General features: G+C 42.9%; 1 protein-coding gene across 7 annotated transcripts in view; it reads right to left on the reverse strand.

Annotated features, from left to right (window-relative positions):
* The window catches only part of GRIA1 (glutamate receptor, ionotropic, AMPA 1), a 306,850-nt gene that overhangs the window by 142,525 nt on the left and 147,540 nt on the right, over positions 1-16,785 (reverse strand). For 6 of the 7 annotated variants that reach the window (XR_001137844.1, XM_012653187.1, XM_012653189.1 and 3 more), the window contains 2 exons: positions 6,203-6,442; positions 3,122-3,306 (listed from right to left, as the gene is read on the reverse strand). Coding sequence is in view for 6 of the 7 variants with exons in the window: in XM_012653187.1 (XP_012508641.1) it covers positions 3,122-3,306; positions 6,203-6,442 (425 nt within the window). In the remaining variant the exon portion in view is untranslated. The remainder of the gene's footprint in view (positions 1-3,121; positions 3,307-6,202; positions 6,443-16,785) is intronic. The other variant, XM_012653191.1, reaches the window with a different exon arrangement.

A 16,785-nucleotide genomic window follows, 5' to 3' on the forward strand; every position in this document is an offset into this window, starting at 1 on the left:
GGTCTGACACCTCACCAACCCCATTACTCCACAGCTCATTCCCACTGCATTGCCTTTATTCACAGTCTTAGTCTCTGCATGGCCTCTCCCATTCTCTCTGGTTATTCGTATCCTTTATGGCTGAGCCCTAATCTCAAACCCTCTGTAAAACATTCTATGATTAATTAATCTATTTAACAAATATTTATGGAGTGTAAACTATATGCCAAGACTATGCTATGTGCTGGAGATACAACTATGAAAAAGTGAGGCAAGGTCTCCGTGCCCTCATTGAGCTGAGCTGACATTTCAGTAGGGAGCCAGATGGTACATATATAAATAGATAAATGAACAAGACTTCAGCAGGTGAGAAGCACCATGAAGACAATAACACAGCGCAAGGTGATGGATGGCCTCAAGAGGTCCTTGTGTACTCTCACTTCTAACTCATTCTGTACCTAATGACAGTATTATATAATTTGGTGTCATCTACTGATATAGCGTTATATTCTAATAACCCTGTTCCATGCTCACAAAACTTCACTGACTCCCCATTGTTTACAGAATAAATCCAAAACTCTTCTGAATGGTTTCCAAGGATATTCATGATGTGTTTATCTCCCTGCCATCATCTCCCTTAGATACTCGGCATCCTCCACTCGGCCTGCTAAGACTTACTATGAACCTTAGCCCTCCTGGGCTCTCTGGGCCTCCCAATGTACCCTTCCTTTCAGCTTAAAATTTCTTATCCAGCCAAATAGCTACTTGTAGAAACCCAGATTTATCTCACATTCAGGATCTTTCTTAGAGTCCTCATTGATTCCTTATTCTTTCAATTCACTCAAAAAAAATTTTTTTGAACACTTATTAGGTGCCAAGCACTATTCAAGGCACTGTGGCTATAGCAGGGGAGGAAACAAAACAAAACTCCCTGGCCTCATAGAGATTAGATTCTAATTGGGTGGCTGGAGACAGAGACACACAATTAAGTCCTTATTTGGAATTCACAGCCACTGTCTCCTTCCTCAGGTTGGGCAGAACATTTTGTATTAGACTGAAAAGGCCCCAGTTACTGAGTGTAAGTCCAGGATGGTGATAAGAGTGTCACACTGGATAAGTCAGAGATGTAAGTTGTAGACTCATCATTGTCACTAACTAGTTGCCTGAGGCCAAGGGAAATCATTCAATCGATTTGACCATCAGCCATCCTATCTGCAAAATGTGAACACAAGCAATAGATCAAGTGATCTACAAAATCCTTCCAAGTTTTTGGGCTTACTTTTCAGAATAAAAGAATGAAATAATTAAAAAATGTTAATATACTGTAACCTAAAATATCTATACAAGCAAGTCACTTCCTTATAAAACACACATTTATCCTTTGACAAAGGAGTTAGAGACAGAGAAGCAGAGGCAGAAACACTGCATTTTTAAGATGTGGGGCCCTAGAGCCAGACTGAGCTGGGTTTGAATTCCTGCTTTTCTCATATGCTAGCTGTGGGCAAGTTTACTCCCTCTTTTCTTCCTCTGTAAAACAAGGGGATTGATAGAAACTGTTTGATAGAGTTGATATGACAATGAAATGGGATTATGCATGGAAAGGGACTGTCATAGTGTCTGGTATACCATAAGCACTCAAAAAATACAAGCGATGGCTGTTGTCTGCACCATAGAACAATATGGGACAGATCATCAGTCCATTAAGAATACTTCATTATCATTTATCATTTTCTCCATCTCCTATCGCATCTCATCTTTTTACCAGCTTTCTAGACCAGAGGCCTTCATTCCTGTTCCACAGATGAATTTGCTTATGCCCAAAGAGGGAAGTGACTCAGGAAGCCAGTTCTAGTAGGCGCTATGAATAGCAAAAATAGGCAAATGCTTACATGTATCAGTCACTGTGGGGCAGGCTCTCTTCTAAGTGCTTTATGTGTATTGATTCGTTTAACCCTCACTAAAGCTCTCCAATGATGACTATTATGATGATGAGGATGATGCCCATTTTACAGATCAAGAACTTAAGATGCAGAAAGATTAAAAACGTGGCCCAAGGTCACAAAGCCAGTAAATACCAGAGCTGGGATTTGAACCCAGGCCAGTCTGATTCCCTCTCTGCTCTTGACCTTTACCCTATACTGCCTCACTGAAAAACTAGAATCCAAACCCCTGACTCTAGCCCAGAGAACTTCCATAGCAATGGAAACAATTTTTGCTGGTTTTTCTCTCCAAGAGCAAAAGCCAAATCCACATTTTATAAAGTGGAACAGTTAATGCCTTAAAAATCCATGATTTTGAAATTCTCCCCCTGCTCTGTTGCTGAGGACTCTGAGTGATTGCTGAGCTGGTGCTGAGATTCCCTGTGGGGCTCCCGGAGGTCTTGAGGGCCGTTAACAAGCTTTGTCATGTTGTCAAGCACCGAAAACTACCATCATTTATTCAAAAGTTCACAAATGATTGCAAAATCTACTTCCTTGCTAGCTCATCTGAATGCATAAACGTATTTTAAAAGACAAGACATCTATCTATACTAAGGCCTGCTAATTCTGTGGTGGGCATATGCTATAGTTTTGAGACCAGAGGAACCGTAGTTCAGAGACCTCTGGCTAAATATTGTTGTGGTTACAATGCCTGTCCATATAACAGAATGACCCATCAATCAATTTCCCACAGACAAGAGCGTGTTCAAGGAAACAGTAGAAAGAGGAGTGGCTGCTGCTTCCTTGGACTTAAAACAGGTCAGTGGGCCAAAGAGGTGAAATGCCAATCGCTGATCAGTGAGTGACAGAGCCCAGAGCTGAACCCAGGAATCTGGTGCTACAGTCTGCATTCCTAATGTGATAGCACTTCATACACTCTAAAATGCAAGTAATTCATTTTTGAACAATAAAAGGAAACACCGGAGGTAAATTTTTGGTCAACCAATCTGGGAACCATTTGAAGTCCTATGTCGAGGCTTTCATCGTTTGTGCTATTTCCTAAAATTTCAGAATTAAATTTTATGAATTACGGCATGTGAGATGGAAGGTATCTAGTCTCATCAAGAAACCTCTTGCTAACCCACTTTCTACAATGCAAAATGCGTCCCGCTGTTTCTGGATCATCTCCGGTGTCTTCCCTGAGCCCCTGCTGCCCTTCTCACCTGGCCCAGGATAGCGTTGAGGCGTTCCGATTCACAGTCCACCACCACCAGCCGCTCCTTTTTCTTCTCCAGGTCCTGGAAGAGCATCCGGTATCCCTCCTCTGTGGTTGTCAAAATGTTGACTGCTGTCACCTGCCAGTTCTTCTCGGCAGCTGTGTCCAGGACTTTCTGCAGGACGGACAAGCCTGAAAGTGGGGAGACGAGGACAGAGAAATGGCAGATAATCGGGATCCATGGGCACCTCCCACTTCCACCAGGCACCCACCTTGCCTGTCCACTCCTAACCCCACTCTGCCGCTGAGCTCAGCTCCAGCTTGCTCTGACTGTGCAAGTCTGAACTCTGAGAGGTCAGGCGCTATGTGTTTCTGTTCCCAGAACATAGCAGACAGAGAATTAGTGATCAAAAACATAATCTGAGGCTCTAATCCAACATACTGGCTAAATGACCTTGTGCAGGCTCATCAGCCTCTCCAAACTCTAGTTTCTCCAAAGGTAAAGTGGCGATGAACAGAATGCCCACCTCACAGCGTCGTTTTGAGGATTAAATGAGAATGTCCGATACATGGCAGAGTCTGATAGCTGCAAGGGTTTCATAAATGTTAGCTGTTATTATTATAAGGCATTCAGCAACTGCTTACTAAATGTGCCAACTTGGCATCTAAATAGACCCTTAATAACTGTTAATCAAATGTGCGAGTGTTCAATATAATATCCTTGATACATAGTACTTTGTCTCTCACGCAGTAGGTGCTCAATAAGTGTATACTGAATTAAACTATTCTCTTCTGATTTCTAGCTAAATGAATGGAGTAGCTCATTACTCAATACTGCTTTGTTTCTTCTTTGAGACTTAAATGGTGTGTTGGTTTTCTATTGCTGCTGTAAGAAATCACCACAAACTTAGTAGATTAAGACAAGAATTTATCATCTCAGACTTCTGGAGGTCAGACGTTTGAGACAGGTCCCCTCAGGCTAAAATCAAGGTGCCAGCAGGGCTGTGTTGATTTCTGGAGGTTCTAGGGGAAAATCCATTTTCTTGCCTTTGCAGCTTCTAGAGGCTGCCTGCATTCCTTGGCATTCGGCCCCTTCCTTCTTCAAGGTCAATGATGATGGTTGAGTCTTTCTTACATTGCATCACCCTGGCACTGACTCTTCTGACTCCAACTTCCACATTTAAAGACCCTTGTAATTACATTGTGTCCACTCAAGTAATCCGGGATAATTCCTGTATTTTAAGGTCAGTTGATTAGCCGACCTAATCCCATCTGTAACCTTAATTTCCCTTTGCCATGTAACATAGACATATTCACAGGTTCTGGGTTCATGAACATACTTGGGGAGGGGGGTCATGATTCTGCTTATCACAGATGGTTATTTTGCTTTGCATTATTAATCAATCTTTCGTATGTATGTCATTTCTAACTTTCAGTAACACTGCTAATCCCTTCGGCAGTGACCAATACACTGCCTGGCCTCAGGAATCATTTAGAGGTTGATTCTGTTTTGCCTTCCTATCTTTGTTTCTCTTTCAGTACAAGTTATTTGGTGTGTTAAGCCTCATATTTATTAAAAATTTACTGTGTGTCTGGCACTGTTCTAACAGCTTTCCCCCCCTTAACGCACTTACTCCTGTGAGGTAGGTACTAGTATTATCCCTGTTTTACAGATGTGGAAATTGAGGCTCAGAGACATTTAGCCATTGGTTCAAGGTCATACAGCTAGCAAATGGCAGAGCTCTGACTTCTGAGGTACATGGACCCCTTTTAAAAATGTGGATGCCTCTGCCGACCCTAGAGCTGATCCCCCACAAGCAAGGTTACATCTTTCTAGCTTTATCGCTTCCAGGCCTCAAGCTTCATTATACCACAAAGCTGTCCTGAAGTAGACCTTCTCCAGGTGACCCCCACCATGGCTGCTGGCTGAGAAGGGACATCATCAAAATAGGGAGCAGAAAGGGGAAACGGAAGAGAAAAGGGCGCTTCTGGTTTCTCCTTCTGCCAGCCCCTGCCCATCTGAATAACGCCTGCCTGACTGCCTGAAAAAACACTTTCACAAGCCACTCTCCTACTCAGAAGTCTTCTAAGACTCCCTGCAGGCAACCACATCAATGCAGTCTTCAGCCTCGGCTTCCAGGCCTTGCATGACCCATTCATTTATTTACACAAACAATGACTAAGCTCTTACAGGACACGTTAGTATACAAGGGGAAGGTAGGATGGTACAAGACAATCACTACAGGAGTTTGAAAAAAGAAGAGAGTTCCCATCCAGAGGATCAGGGAATAGAGAAAGTGTTATTTGAGCAGGCTGCACAAGAGAGAAAGGATTTGCATGTGTAGCTTTGAGAAGGGAAGTGCGTTCCAGAAATCTGGAATAGCATGAATAAAGATACAGAGCAGAAAAAAGTATAGGAAACACTTGGAAAATGTGATTTAAAATTCCAAGGAGGCAGAATTAGAAGCCCAGAGAGGGATGATGATGATGATGATGATGATGATAGCATCTAACATATACAGAGAATTCTGAGTTTTTACTACGTTGCAGGCACTGAACACTGAATTGACTTTGTAGTAAGCTACCTCATTCACTCTTCACAACACTAGACTGTTTTTATCTTCATTACAGAGATGAGTAACTGAAGGCATGGAGAATTTTTATCACCATTACATAAATGCTGAAACTGAGGCAGAGTGAGTTTGCCCAAAGTCAAGCAACTGGAGAGGAGAGAATTTAGGATTCAGACCCAGGTCTGTCTGATTCCAGAGTCCACATTTCTAACAACCAGGCAGTGAGCCGTGAGTAAGTCAATTGAGGTCCTTGGGCTTTGCGTCTGGACTCAGGAGCCATGGAAGCTTGGTGAGCTGTAGAGTGACATGGTGCATTAGGAGGATTGCTCTCTCAAAAGATGTGTCCCCGTACCGTGAAGTAAAGATTAGTAACCAAAAAATAAGTCCACCAAAAGAAAGCATTTTGGACAATTCCCCCCATGCTTTTCAAGGAGGCAGTGAGGCATCAATCTCCTCCCTGCTGGTAATTTTCTCTCCATCTCTCGACAGTTTCCCTCCCCTAAGCCTTGGCTTACCCCGGTCGGCGTCATAAATGTAAACAAACTTCTGCCACTTGTAATGGTCGATGATGCTGATGAGGGCATCCTGCAGTTCAGGGCGCAGCTGAAGGACAAACTGATTGGATGTGTCAACTGGAAAGCTCGGCGTAATGAAGCAGACGTGGAGGGCCCCGCAGAAGGAGGTCAGCATGTTGACAGTCCTACGTTCATAAAACCCAAAGATGGCATAGACTCCTTTGGAGAACTGGGAACAGACTAGAAGAGAAAACAAGGATTAATGGATAGAAGATGCTCTGAATGAGCTGTCAGATGGCTCCAAAACAAGTCCATCTACTAGTCCATCCAACCAACCCATCACCTATTCATCTATCTATCATCTAGCCATCTACCCATCCAACCACCCCATCCATCCATCCATTCATCCTTTCAACTGACCAACTATCCAACTGTCCATCCATCCATCCCACCCATCCATCCCACTCACACATTCATCTGTCCAACCACCTCCATCCATCTATCTAAATCCAATTTTATTAGGTGCCTATCACCTTCCAGATGTTGTCATGGTTATTAATTATAGTAGCCATGTTGCAAGGCATTTTCACATGTTACCTCACTTTGTCTCTACAGTGACCCTGGTAAGGTAAGAAAGCAATGACTCAGTCATTTTTCAAAGGGGAAAAAAACCAAGGCTTAGAAAGTTAATGAACGTGTTCAAAACAGCACAGCTAGGACATATCTGAGTTGGGCAGATATCTTGACTCTTAATCCAATGAGCTTTCCATTACATTGTCCATTACTTCAAAGCAAAGCGTAAAAAGATGCTACAGGAAGAGGAAGATCTTCCAGTTATTGTTTCTGATACATGATTAAAAAAAAACAAGTGTTGATTTTCCAGCCTGGCCCTTATCTCTCAGTGTACATTTCTCTGTGGATGTTCATTTTGTGTTTGTACACTGTGTTAGCTGGTTTTCAGGCCCCTCGGTGTATCAGCCCTAGTAATAGCTTAGCTATGTGAACATCCCCGCAGGACACATTTTGCAGGATCCTAGTGCAAACACTAACCCTGGTTTGTGGTTACATAGCTGGTTAGAATATAATGCTAATAAAACCAAAGTCATGGGGTCAAACTTCAGGTCAGTTAGCTCCTAAACTTTATTTTATTGCGTGATACCAGGATGAGAGTTCACAGTCTTTGCCTAGTCAGGGGCCCAACCCCAAAGCCATCTTCAATGCCTGAAAATTACCCTCCCAACGTGGATGGTGAGGACATCAGTCATCCTCACCACAGTAACAGTATTTTAGAGTGCTTTGCAATCCTTTCACGTATATTAGGGTTTTCAGTACTCATCATAACCTTGTGGCTAGGTATTATCTGTTTTTTCTTTTAAGATAAAAAAAAGTTCACATTCTTAGATATTCTGCTTGTTTAATCACATTCACCTGCTTCCCATAACCCCACACTGCCTGTGTGTATGGAGTCTCAAATTATGCTATGTGAGCATTGCCTAGATATGTTCCATGAAGCTTCAGTCCCACAAGATACTTCTTAGAAAAGAAAATCCTCCTTTGGTCAAATAAATTTGGGAAATGATACATACTCTGTCCTTGTCTTGGAGTTTCATGCTGCACATAAGCTACATAAAAGATTGTGAGGCAAATACCCATCCCCTCCTCCCTACACAAAGAGTGCGATGCGCACCACCCGAAGGATGGACATATTTGAAACTCGGACTTGGCGGGGGCAAGGGCAACATGCGTAACCTAAACATCTGTACCCCCACGATATGCTGAAATAAAAAAAAAAAAGATTGTGAGGAATTCTGTTCAACTTTAACCCAGATTTTGTCAATCTATTTGCTCTCACTTCCCTTTTTGGTGAATACTTTTAACATGTTACTGGAAATCCTTTGGGCCATGCTGCATTAAAGAATGCAATTAACCACTGGTACCCAATTGTCTATGGTGGGTCTCAGTTCTCAGTCAGTCTCTAGAAATGGCAGGCTTGAAAGATCATTCATCATCTTTTTTTAAAATTTTTTATTTCACAATATTACGAGGTTATACACATTTTGGTTACATAATTTGCTTTGTATGGTTTCAGTCAAAGTTATAATGCCCTTCACCCAGATAGTGTACATTGTACCTGTTAGGTGTGAATTTATCCATCCCCTTCCCCCTCCCACCTATTTGATTTCCATTGAGTTTTACTTCCATATGTGCACGTAAGTGTTGATCGATTAGTTCCAGTTTAGTATTGAGTACATGTGGTGTTTGTCTTTCCATTCTTGTGATTCTTCACTTAGAAGAATGGTCTCCAGTTCCATCCAGGTTGTTACAAAAGGGAGACACCTCAAAAATCATCATCTCTTAAAGATTTCAGCTGAGCCACTTGAGTCACCTGTGAAACTCTCACTGAAAACTAGCATACCATCTACAGGAAACCTGACAGGTGATCATTAACATCTGTTCGCATACTTCTAGTTACTGGACACTCACTACCTCTCGAGATGCCTGGTACACTGACTAACCACTCTCTGAAATCAGAACCTCAGGAAATTCCTACTCTTAACCCACTCTACAGCCTTCGTGGTATCTGAAGGTGGTGTTCGTGGCCTTGAGCTATATGGCATTATGTTTTTAGTGACATAATCCATTCTCTACCCAGAAGCCAGAGGGATCCTATTAATTAAACAAACAAACAAAAAATCAAAACATATTGTTTCCCTTCCTTATGCAAAAACTCTCAAAGATGTTCCATTGCACACAGGAAAATTGTCTAACCTCTGGCCATGACACAGAGCCTGAGTAGCCTGCCCCTTTGACCTCTCCTACCTTACACCCCTCTTCCCCTCGCTCCCTGCTCCAGTCACACTGCCCTTTGCTCTGTTCCTCAGGGCTCCGAGCTCATTCTGTCTGGGAGACTCACACTAGCTCTTCCCTTCCTGCTCTTCCCTTACCTCTGCAAAGATCACTCCTTTTCAGCAGTTGTGTCTCAGCTCAAATCTCGCCTCCTCGAACAGGTCTTCCTTGATCACCTCTTCTCAGTAGTGACTCCACCTCCTCTTCTGACCCTCATCAGTTTTTATCACATCATCCTGTCTTATTTTCTGTACTTTAACCATTTTATCTGAAATAATTTTCTTGGTTTATTTGTATATATTTGTGGCTGCTTGGGTTAATGTAAATTCTCTAAAAATAGGGGTCTTGTTTGTGCCCCAAAGCCAGCAGGGCATCTCGGACATGGTAGGTACTTAATAAATACTTGATGAATGAATGACTGATAAGTGTTGATGAGAAGGTCACACGACCTGCAGTAGGGGATGAGGAAGAGCTGCACCCAGACAGAGATGACCGTTGAGTCGCCTGGACTTCTTGCTCTCCTGTCCTGGGTAGCTGACTTCTAAGGTAGCTATTTGTCCTCCACCACTCACGCTATTTTATTTTCTCTTTCACCCTGATGAGGACACTCTATCTGTCCATAGCCCACAATAGGTACTGTCTTTAAATGTCTGTTGTAATTACTAGAATCAAGATTTCCATAAATATGATTTCTCTACCAGGAAGCATACATCATATATTATTCTCCCACGTTAAATATAGATTTGTCAAAATGCACAATCCATCTTACAGGGTGAAGTGTATGTGGGGAGCCCATAAACCTTGTTAAAATATTATAATATGCTCTCTACAGTATTTTTAGGATCTCTTCTCTCCCCTTACTGCACTGAAATATTATCCTATGGGATATGAATCTTTTTTGTTCCAGATCTATTCCCTTATGTCATCTACTTGGTTTCACACATTTAGTTGGGCCCTGGGGGCTCTCATGGGTGGCGTTTCTTGCTAGGACTTTAGAAGTGAAGGAGGAAAGGGTGGGATGGGGTGGAAGAAATGGGAGCAGGCAGGCATGACAGATGCTCAGACACACAGGAGGCCAGAATTTTTTCTCCCTCAGGTTATCTTCCTATTTTTCCCTTCTGCAGATCTCTCTTCCCTTAAACTAAGTCCTTTACCCTCTATGGCTAAGAGGGTGCATTTACCCAACACTCTCTAAAAGAGTGTGGCTTGGGGGTACCCCGGCCTGGATTTACTTGAGTGAACCCTGCCTTTCAGAGGTGCTCAGCGTCTGACCGTTAAGCTGTCTCCATATTTCGGCCAAACCTGAGCAACAACAGAGACAGACAGACACACTCTGTAGGCCCAAGGCCTGTGACAGAATAAATGTTGAGAAATAGAATTAATAGTGATGCATTATGACTACTTTGAATCTGTTACAATAAATAGTCAATCAGAAGAGATTTGGGTGAGGGGCACACTAATAGCCCTGACTCAAGCATTATAAAAGCTCTCCATGCAACAAAAACATCTGTAAGCCCTTAATATTATATTTTGAAATAAAAAACAAAATACTGAAGACTAGAGAGGGAAAAAAGAGAAGAAAAAAAGATAGCATGATCCTGTAGAAAAAGTATTATTACTAGACCGGATGCCAGAACACCTGGAGGATTCTCTTTTTGGTTGTATCACTGCAGAGTACTAGCATAGCCTCAAGTTAGTCCACACTCTCCCGGGCCTCAGTGTTTCCATTTGTAAAATGATGGTTTGGACTCTGTAATATTTAACGCCCCTTCAGGCACCAACATTCTAGATTCTAGTCTAATTGATTGAAAAATGTTTACGGATTTGACAACACTTTAGCTATTTGCTGGTCAAACTTTCAGCAACCTCCAGCATTCTTTTTCAAGCCCAGAAAGTAGGTAAGGTTCTGAGTTCTTGGATTCCATTGTGACAATATCCTTGCACTCAAGCTAGATGCATTCAGAGTCTCGAGTTTCATTAAAGACATGATTTTTAACCTGCCATGTGAATGAGTTACCCAGTCGAGAGCAGGCGAGAGGAGCAGATCAGAAAGGGAGCTGGAGTTGGAGACTGTACTGTCAGATATGACAAGCAGGAGGAAGAGATGGGGCATTCAAAAGTAGAATCAGGGCTCTATTGTGTACTAGTCAGAGCACAGACTCCCGTCATGTCGACACTGAGTCACAGAAGGCTGGACAATGTATAGTGTCCTCCCTTAAGAAAGCACTGGTGGACATAACGCTTTCTCATGGTAATAATTAAGAGCTGACATCTGAGCACTTAACCAGTGCCAGACACCGTGCCAAGGACATTTCCTTGCATTAACTCCTTTCATCCCATGAAGTAGGTTACAAATTGGGAAAGTGAGGCAGAACCAGCACAAGGCAAAGCTGAGATGTGGCCTCTAGCAATCTGACTACAGGGCTTGAGCTCTTAACGTCTGTAATATGCCATAGATGTTGGAAACAGTCTTGGCACATGTGTCAGCTTCGGTTTCTGGAAAATCTTCTCATGTACTACACTGCTTTCCCCTGATGCCAGATAAAGAGGTATTTCTGCATCAGGGTCTGTTGATATATAAAAAAATAAAATTGGGTGATCTGTTTGATGTATTTCCTTCTTCTCCCTGGGAAGAGCATATATACATACACATCTGTTCCATCTGCCCATCCACACATCCACCCAGCATTTGATATCCAGCATGAGACACTAGGTCGGGCAATGGTGATACAATAGTAAACCAGGCAATCCCCCAACCACAAGGATTGTCACCTTGACCGTGGGAGAGACTGCCAGTCAACTGGGCAATGGCAATTTAGTCTACATGCTGTGTCAGGGATGAGTTCAGCAGGCAGGGACACTTAACCTAGCCTTTGGGGACCTCGAAGAAGGCTTCCAAGAGGAAGTTTCAGCTTTGACATTGAATCATAAGCAGGTTTCAGCTAGGAGAGGGGGTTTAGTACAGCTACATGTGCATAAAGATTATCCTGGGTAGAAGAAACGGTGGCAGCAAAGACCTGGCAGAGATAGAAAGACAGTGTATTCAGGAAACCCTGCCAGAGTATTAGATTCTGAGGTCCCTGCCTCCGAGAGATTCTGTAGCAGAACGTGTCCAACAATCAGCACAAGTGAAAAACGAGGCCAGGAATTCCCTCTTGGGGAGGCAGGAGGGCAGGAAGCAGCAAGGGCAGGAAAACCCACACGCTGCACGGTGCGGGCTGTCTAACTCCATCCTCGGTTCACTCAAACCTCTTTGATAATCACTCCTGGTTAGGGCACCATCCACTTAGTATCAATAAATCTCCCAGCCCTGGGCACTGGCCCTGACAGCTTTCTCCCAGGGAGGGAACTCCTGATATTAGCAACTCCTTTTTTATTGTCACTTCAGTTAAGGCCTCTCACATCTACGTTTCTCCTTGGCTCCTGGCTTGAGTCCCTGGAAATGTGGCAGCCTTGTTATAAATAGTGGATAATGAGGTGACAGGACAGCTTCATTCTGGGGGAGGGAGATAGGAGGCGTGTATGGATCGGAGGACTTCCAGGCACTCATCCTCCTCCCTGAGTAATTCTGTCCTTATTGGTGGGAATCATATTGTTGATCATCTGACTCTTATGTGACATCAAATGTGACTTTTTTTTAAAATCATTCAGAGGCCAATCATTCATTTTTTTTAAAATAATTTCTTGCATCCTAGATCTAACACTGACATGCAAAGAATTACCATAATAGATATAAATTGTCCCTAATCCCTCTAAAAAATGTGACATTTATTTAGGATTCTGAGACATGCCCAGGGCTTCCCTGTCATGTACTATATAAAATTCTTTTTATTTGCTAAATTCAACAAATATTTATTGGGCACCAGAAACTAATATTGCCAGAAAGTTGGGATACTGCGGTAACACAAGATAGACATGTTCTCCTTCACAGAGCTTACAAAAGAGTTCAGAAAGCTCTACGTTAAAGGAAATAAAGGGTAATTGCAGTAAGTAATAGGGGGATCAACCATAGTATAATGATTATACCTGCTGTTATAGCCAGTGTTTACTTAGTACAGGCCAGGCAAGGTGCTAAGCACCTGTGTCTATAACCAGGTAGAGGGACCAGTTCATTCAAAGGTACTGAAGTGAGAGAGAGAAGGGAACATCACAGAAACTCCAGAAATGCCAATGTGACTGGGCTCTGGTGTGGCACAGAGTTGGAGGTGGGTAGGGACCAGATTGCCAAGAGCCTTGCCCAGACTGGAGAAGTTTTCACTGCACTATGTCAATGTTCCACTTCACTTTGGCTATAGATTCATCCCAGCTTCCCAGGACCTCTCATCACCCACACCCTGGAGCCCAGTTGGAAGATGGCTGCAAAAGGAGAGGAGAAGAGGAGATGCATCCTCCCCTGCTCAGATTTGTGTATTTATTATTAAATATAGGTATTAATTACTAGGTACGAAAAGCCAACAAGATACGACACTGTATTCGAGGTTAAGAATCAGGAAAAGGATGGATTCAATGGTACTGGAATTTAGACTTGCCTTGCGGGCTGACATAGGAAATCAAGGTCAGGGGCAAAGGCAAACAGACTGACAGACTGCAGCGTCCACTGCAGAACTCTTCAGGTGCCTGACATTGTTCTTAAGAACTAAATGCAAAGAAACACATCTGGGACTGTGAACAAGCCCCTTCCCCTCTCTGGGCTGCATTTCCCCCCTCTGGACAATGGAGTTTAAACTAAATCAGTGTTTCTCAAACTATTTTTTTTTTTTTTTTGGGTGAGGTCTCTGTAAGAGAACTTTTGTACTCATTGGGGATGTGTGGTCATACAGGTGGGACATTTCTATTTCTTCTCTCCAACTTTCTTTTCTATCTACTCATCCACCCATTCAACAAGAGCTCACTGAGCAGGTAGTGTACTCTCGGCAGCAGGCTGGTGCCCACAGCATGCAACACTGGATAAGAAGACAGATCTCTGCTCTCGTGGAGCTCAGGCTCCAGAGATGGGAGAGAGACATGTGAATAAATATCATTTTGGATACCACAAGTGTTACAAAGAAAATAGAATGGGAGGATGTGAGTGATTGGCAGGACTGCTGTAGACAGGATGGTCAGGGAGACCTTCTGTGGAACCAGCATTTGAGCTGAGAAATGAACCCTAAGAAAGAGCTGGCCAGGCCAAGGGCTGGGGAAATAGTTTCAGGCATAAGGAACAGAGGCTCTGAACAAGGCTCAGGAATAAGACTGATGAGCTTGAGAAATAGAAAGAAGGTCCATGTGGATGTAATATAGCAAGAAAGGAGGAAAGCATAGAGATGAAGGTAAAGAGAAAGTGATCATATGACTCTGTGAGTAAAATTAACCCTCCTCTAAGGTGTCTGGTACTCCATGTGTGGCTGCTTGGGTACTCTGCAGAGCTCACCCTGGCCTGAGAAGCTCAGTATTAGCTGATCTCACAAGACCTTTCAACTCTAACATCCCACGGCTCTGGCCAATGGCCGAGAGACACAGTGGAGGGGAAGGTTGTCCTGACTCAATGGGATAACTTGGAAAATGGGAAAGGGAAAATCTTCTGACTTCAGTGTGATGGGCCTACAAACGTGGGATGCTCAGCGAGTTCACTGGGCCCCAGTGTAGATGCCATTGTTCTGTGGATGTTGCTCTTGCTCCAGCCTGCACAGCCCTCCTGCCTCCTGCCTTCTCCCTCTTCAAATCTTTTCCATTCTTTAAAAGTTCAGCTCAAATGCCATCTCCTCCATGAAGGCCCTTATGCCTCCCTACCCCTCGCTATACACTAAAGGTCTCTTTCTTGCTTTTGAATGTACACAGAAGTCTGTGCCTCTTACCAATTTTTATCTAGTGCTCATACTTTATTAGTTTAGGTTCTTTGATTGTAAGAATAGAAATCCATGTAGGCTAACTTAAGACAAAAAAAAAAAATTGTTGGAAGGACATGAGGGAGTTCCAACTAAAAGATGAGTCTCAGAGAAGACAGAAATTGCAGGAGCTTTGTGAATCTAGATGTCAGGATTTGATGGACAGTCTCTTTAGGGTGTCACCATTATTCCAGCCATTTGTGACAACTGCTCCATACAGTTCAAGATTAGTCTTGTTCAGGGTTAAGGGAAGCAGAGCACCCAGCTATCGTATGAACATGGCAGCCAGAGGGAAATAAAGGTGCTGTGAGAAGAGAAGAGAAGCATGTTCAGCATATCAAACAACAGATGTCTACCAAGTTTTTATTTGCTAGTATTGTGTAAATTACAGTCCCAGACCATGTTAGGAGCTCCATAAATGTCACATATGTTTAAACGGTGAGTGTTAAGTAAGAAGCTATATCTAATTCAGTTCTTGTTGCCTGTCTCCTATGAGTCAGACACTGTAAAATTGAGTGGTGAATAAGACAGATGATGCCTCTACCTTCATAAAGCTATATTATACTTTACAACCCCAGAGGGATTTTCATAATGACTGTATCATATTTTTGGTACATGAGTGAATGAAAGAATAAATGAATAAATGCAAATGCACTGCTATTAATCTATGGATACTATTCTTGACAATTGATCCCATCTTTCTTCAATGTCACTTCTTGCACTGGATGAACTCATTATTTTCTCTTCTACTATCAAGTAACTTTTTGTGTATTGACATCTTTTCACCTGCAGCTGAGGGCTCCCTTGAAGGAAGAGGCCCTCCAAGTCTATCATTTTTCTGGTACATACAATGTATCCTATACAGAGGTGGTTAGGGATAAACAAAAATGCTTGGTGATGTTATTTGTTTCATGTTCTTCTATATCGGGTTGACTGTCTAGCATCCGTAGGTCTGGGAGATATACAATACCACCTCGTGCTTCAGCCCACCGAACTCGGTTACTCTCCGTCAGCTTAGGCCGAAGAGAAAGAGAGCTGTGCTCTTGGGCTGGCCCTGAAACCCAGCCAGCCTTAATGTATTCCACACACAGCACCCAGTCTCCTTAGCCTGTGCTCCTTAGGTGAGAAGGTTCACATCCCCTTACATAACCCAACACTTAGGATGCAGAATGGGTTCAAAATGAAGACATTTTCACCCTGCATGGCAAACTGCTTGGCATCATTGTGGACCCATGCATTATTATGGGAAGAGACCACTTTTAGAGGAGTTCCATATAATGACACAATATATGTAGGTTGTCCTCCCTGACCCATAGCATCATAGATGACTGCCCTGAACAGTCATAGGATCATAGATGGTTAGTACAAAAAAGTACCTGGTTTTGAGGGTATATTGGCCTAGAAAAAAAGCTTCCTACTAGACAACTATCTGACCAATTCCACTTAAAAATTTGTTTAGTCTATGTGTGTGCTTGGAATATGTAAAATCTGGTGTCAAAGTATCACTAGCCAGAAGTTACAGCCTCCTGCCTCATACGATGTTGGCACACTGGAGAATTCCAACTCCCTGTCTGTTCCAGGTGCTTAGCATTACTTGGAAAAATACCACTCCTCTTATTTATTAGCATAGTTATGTCCCCTATTGAGTGTTTACTTTGTGCCACATCCCATTCTAATTCACAGCATTTTATCATTTACTCCTCACAATAACCCTCTAATGTCTTTTTCCTATTTCATGCATGAAGAAGCTAAAGTTCAGGGAGATTAGTCTTCCATGAGTCATTCATGTGGTAAATGGCAGAGCTGGGATATGAATCCAGGTCTGTCCCACTCCATGGCCGTGACTGGAACCATGCTACCCCACCCCCCTCC

This window comes from Propithecus coquereli, unplaced genomic scaffold, assembly GCF_000956105.1.
Source record: "Propithecus coquereli isolate 6110/MARCELLA unplaced genomic scaffold, Pcoq_1.0 Scaffold419, whole genome shotgun sequence".
Lineage (NCBI taxonomy): Eukaryota > Metazoa > Chordata > Mammalia > Primates > Indriidae > Propithecus > Propithecus coquereli.